Source organism: Rhinopithecus roxellana, chromosome 22 (genome assembly GCF_007565055.1).
Source record: "Rhinopithecus roxellana isolate Shanxi Qingling chromosome 22, ASM756505v1, whole genome shotgun sequence".
Lineage (NCBI taxonomy): Eukaryota > Metazoa > Chordata > Mammalia > Primates > Cercopithecidae > Rhinopithecus > Rhinopithecus roxellana.
Genome location: NC_044570.1, coordinates 14,175,920 through 14,180,963, shown reverse-complemented (window position 1 = coordinate 14,180,963; position 5,044 = coordinate 14,175,920). Strand labels below are relative to the sequence as shown.

Below are 5,044 nucleotides of genomic sequence, written 5' to 3'. Positions count from 1 at the left end.
ACGCTGGACCCCTCCCACAGTCCCAGGCTCCCTCGCCAGCCTGACCTGCACATCCAGCATGTAGCAAAGCAGGACTTCACCACTGGTTTCTGACCCAGGACAGCAACTGAGTGTGCCAAACAATTTACCTCTGCTCAAGGAGCCTCCAGGTGATTCGTTGAGCAAGTCTCGTGACACCCTGCAATTTTCAAGAGCACAGAGAATCTGGAGCATCTGGCCTGTCACCCTCACTTGTTGATTCTGTGTCTCTGTGTGGCGAGGAGGCAACCTCACAACTGTGGTGGTTTTTGGGGTGGGGAGAGCCAGGCCAAGCCACCTGCACTAACTAGGGAAAGGAGACAGAAGAAGTGTTTGAGGCCGAGGGCAGGGTTCGGGGTGGTGTGAGGCGGCTGCTTCCTCAGGGTTCGTGAGCTGCAGGAGGCCCTTATGTGCTGGGTGCTGGACATGCTCTGCTAAGGTCCCGGTCTGTGGTGTTCTCTTATCCTGGGCTCCCTGAGGGGTGGGCCTGTCCACCTGAGTGAAGCCCTGTAGGTAGAAGGGGCTGCAGGGTCGTGCCTGGCGCTCCCTATGGGAATCGCTCGGGTGCAAAGGAGGTTAGGTATGCTCAGGGCCTACACCCCTTGGGTGCCGCGCCGGCGGGCAGGGGGAAGAAAGCCGGTGTAGCGCTGTGGGAGCCTCTGGGTCGGCAAGGCAGTGCACAACGGTGTGCACGCAGGCTGTCCATGGCCAACCCTGGAGGCTGCCCTCTGGTATGCCCAGGGCATAGGACCAGAAGCCCTTTGGAATGCCCCTCGGCCTACAGCATCCTCCGGGAAGAGGCCTGCTACGCGGAGCCTGTAGTTGCCTAGACCTGCCAGAGGGCGTGCCGGCCTTCTGGCCTCTGGAGCAGAGGAATTCCACCTCAGCCTAACCAAGAGACTTTCCTCCCACGCTCCCGCCCAGACCCGCTTTCCCCAGGCCGCCTCCGCTGCCCTCGCCCCAGCAGCCAGAGAGACTTCTCCTCTGGATCTGCGGTATTCCATTCCATCTACCTGACCTGCCCAGTGAAGTGAGATGTTGCATACGTGCCGTGTGGGTCAATGGCTCGCGGCACTCAGGAGGGCACAGGGCTTCCTGTGGTCAGTTAGGGCACAGGGCTTCCATGCCCAAGATTCCAAAGGCCATGCAGCCCGCGTGTGCCTGGATACAGCGCTACCCGGCACAAGGAGGTATAGCTCGGGAGGTTGGGACTGCAGGCCAGCCTAGGTTGCCGCTGCCTGGGGAGACACCCACCGTCCTCGCACTGACTGGCCGCCAGGGGAGAACCGCGGTCTTGGAGTGGCTCCTGGTGCCCTTTGGTCCTGGTGTCTTCCCGCGGCTCCCTGCGCCCTTTGCGTGCAGTCCCTTAGGGGGCGCCTGCAAGCCCTGCGCATGCGCCCTGAGGGCCCACCAGCCCACAGGCTCCAATTAAGGGCAGCCGCAAGGTTCCTGCGGTGAGGGTGCGGCAGCACAGGCGGTGGTCAGTGGGAGTCCGAAGGAGGGCACCGTCTTCAGCATGGAGTCTCTACAGGAGGGGGAGGCCGGGGTACAGAGCGAGCAGGTAGCTTTGGGGGAGGAGGCGATGCTGGGAGCGGATGACATAATGGCGGAGGTGGAGGTGGTGGCCCAGGAGGAAGCCGACGAGAAGCAGCAGGAGCAGGTCCAGCGGGCACAGCCTGGCCCTGGGCCCATGAGCCCAGAGTCTGCACTGGAGGAGCTGCTGGCCGTTCAGGTGGCGCTGGAGCCGGTTAATGCCCAAGCCAGGAAGGCCTTTTCTCAGCAGAGGGAAAAGATGGAGCGCAGGCGCAAGCCCCACCTGGACCGCAGAGGCGCCATCATCCAGAGCATGCCTGGGTTCTGGGCCAGTGTTGTATCCTTTGCGCCATCATCCAGAGCATGCCTGGGTTCTGGGCCAGTGTTGTATCCTTTGCAGTGTTTCTTCTGCATTTCCAGTTGCGAGGTGCTCTTGGGAAGTGTAAGGAACTTACGGGCAGCTCGGCGTCGATGTGACCCTTTGGGGAACAAGGGTGAGTTTCCACAGACAAATGTGGCTGAAGAAAGCCAGAGCAGACACGGGTACTCTCTTCCTGCATGCGTGAGAGAAACACTTCATGGTGCCAAGCAGCAGATGTTTGGGGCATCTTTCTGAAGAGCAGAAGCGAGTTCTCGCCAGAACCCGTGTTTCCGTGAATCAAGCTATTGTTACGGGACTGTGACTGTTCCCCCTTGCCAGTCTGATCTGGGACTGGGCGTCTTCAGGTATCAGCAGATTCTGCCAGTCCTCAGACATCGGCAGACCCGTGTCAGTGCGGTCAGCGTCACAATGGTACACCCTCCGTGAACCCAAGAAGCCTGAATTCAGGGGTAGGGAGAGGAAAAAGGGAGGTCATTCATGGATGCAGATCTGAAAAAAATCCCCTAACCGCCCCTCTGGGTGCTCTTAGGCCTTCCCCATTACTTCTAGCTTTCCTTTCCATTGCATCTCAAGGCTCTTTGACCTCAATCAGATTGCAAACCACCCTCAGATGTCAGCCCTGATTACTGACCAAGATGAAGACATTCTGAGCTACATGATCAACTTGGAGGTGAGGCCAGGAAGACTAAGGCTGGAGGGTTGAGTGGGGGAGGCTAAGGGAGATAATTTATTCCTGCAAGCAACAGTGGGCACCTCACCCAAAAAGGTGTTTAACCTGTCTCCACCTTGTCCTGACAGGCGAAAGAAGCGAAGCATCCCATTCATCTCTGCCAGATCATGTTGTTCTTTCGGAGTAGCCCCTACTTCCAGAATAAAGTGATTACCAAGGAGTATCTCGTGAACGTCATAGGTGACAGGTGGCTCCCAGGATGTGTAGTGGAAGGAAGAAGGTGTGTGGATCAGTGCCAATGTGTTCCAGCCCCCTTACCAAAAAATCCTTTGTCTGTAGAATACAAGGCTTCTCATTCCACTCCAATTCAGTGGTGCCAGGATTATGAAGTTAAGGCCTATCGCCGCAGACACAACAACAGTGGTCTTAACTTCTTCAACTGGTTTTCTGACCACAACTTCGCAGGATCCAGTAGTATTGCTGAAGTGGGTTCTTGCTGGGAAACATGAGGAATGACCCCGATGTGTTCCCAGCTGCCCAGGTCCCCAGTCTGATCTCTCACGAAGCCTTTTCCAATTGATTCCCCTGACAGATCCTATGTAAGGACCTGTGGTGCAATCCCCTGCAATGCTACAGGAGGATGAAGCCACCTGAAGAGGGAACAGAGATTTCAGGTGAGCCATACGGTTGGAACTGGAGCTGTCTGATACCGAGGATAAGGGCGTTGACACACCTCTCTATTCACGGAGCCCAGATGCTCATTTCAGAAATGTAGAACCTGGAGGTCATTTTATCCATGCAGAAATTCCTTGAGAGGAAGTCACAGCGTGACAGAATCCAGGACATTCATGGCATTGGGCTGAAAAAGACACATGAGACACTGCACTGCAAAACATGTTATAACTGTGGAGTACTAAGCCCACGGAAGCATAGTGCATGTCCAGACTCACTGAGAAATAAAGCTGAATTATTAACTTCAATTTGTGGCCCTTGGTTCCGTGGCCGTCCACCCAACGGGGAGTCATCTGACCAACCCCTAAATCTTGGGCTCCCTGAATGTCCCTGGTTGTCATCCTTGCCACGAATCACAAAGGACTGTTTAGATCAATGGATTTTCTTGAGCTATTAGCCCATCGGATTTCTGTGTGCTTTTTGTGTAGAATGCGTCTTTTTACATGACTCCTGTCACAGAGAATACTGGAAATGGGACAGGTATTGCAGAGAATAGTTTGTAACACATACATGAGAGGAGGAAGTTGAAGAAATCACAGATGGGGAAGGGGTAGTCATTTCTCAGCAGGCCCTAAAATTAAAACACTTTAAATCACGGCTCAGAGGAGATGCATTTTGACATACGTTTGTGTTTCTCTAAGGGACGCACAGCTGTTGATTGAATATGGTGGAGCATCGGACTTAATGTAAAATAGCAGAACTCCTAAAAAGTTACTACAGTGTGAAGGATGTCAGTACTCAGCATGGTCTTATGCACAGGAACTAAAGGACAAACAAATCCAGTCACAAAAAAATGCAAACAAGAATGGGGTAGGGAATTTGATTGTATGGAGTGAAAAATAAACACTTTTAAGGATGTGTGACTCTGTGTGTTTGTGTGACTGTGTGTGTGGTTATGTTCATCCCCTGGATTTGGGTGTCGTAATGAATTGATCAATCTATGTTTTATTCTCTTCATGGAAATGACCAGTCTGTGTCGGAACCATGCCTCTGAAGTTGTAGAGTGAATGAGTGTGGAATGTTTTGGGATTCTTCCTGTAGGACAGAGTTGGGGAGGTTAAAGAAAGAGAAGACAGTTAATTTGGAAGCTTACTTCATCCTATGGAAGTAGAGATAGTTTGATGAAAGGGTTTAATGGACATTAAGATATCCAGGGCCCAGTTTGCTGGAATAAGACACCTCCAAAATCCTTCATTTTGTGTATCATCAGACACATTAAGATAGCACAGGATGGTGGAAATCTTGAAGTTAACTTTCATGTTGAATTCACAGGTTATTTTTTTAAAGGTGAATGCATAATCCTTTTCTGGGACAATCAGCCTCTCAGGACTTCTCACACATCAAAGTGAGAAGAAATGAGCATGTAAGGTATATGGAGGGACCATGGGAAAGATTCCAGAGGCATGTGAGAAGAGAATCAGGGTACACCTTTTTTTTTTTTTTCTGGCATAGGTGAGTAAGGCAAAACACAAAAATGCAGAAGTGAGGGGGAAGGAGTTGGATTTGTGGAATATAAGATTCCAAGAGGATCCATGTGTGGACTCTCTGTCACTTGATGACCCAGGTTATGGAGACTCTTGTTGATGTTTACATCTTTAGTTGGGTTAAGCTTTTCTCCAAGATCCTTTATTATGTGAGGAGCCAAAAATGTATGTAGCCTACACCAATAGAAGTGCATTTTGGCCTTATGAAAACTCTAGTGAGGCTCT

At 52.0% G+C, this 5,044-nt stretch overlaps 1 protein-coding gene across 1 annotated transcript; it reads left to right on the top strand.

The window, feature by feature from the left end:
- The first annotated feature begins 1,410 nt into the window (after positions 1-1,410).
- On the top strand, positions 1,411-3,247 carry LOC104669136 (testis-specific Y-encoded protein 3-like). Its single transcript, XM_030926274.1, is given in 6 exon segments — positions 1,411-1,458; positions 1,460-1,888; positions 2,526-2,603; positions 2,732-2,843; positions 2,943-3,088; positions 3,170-3,247. Coding segments are annotated over 6 exon segments (891 nt in total).
- The last annotated feature ends 1,797 nt before the right edge of the window (positions 3,248-5,044 follow it).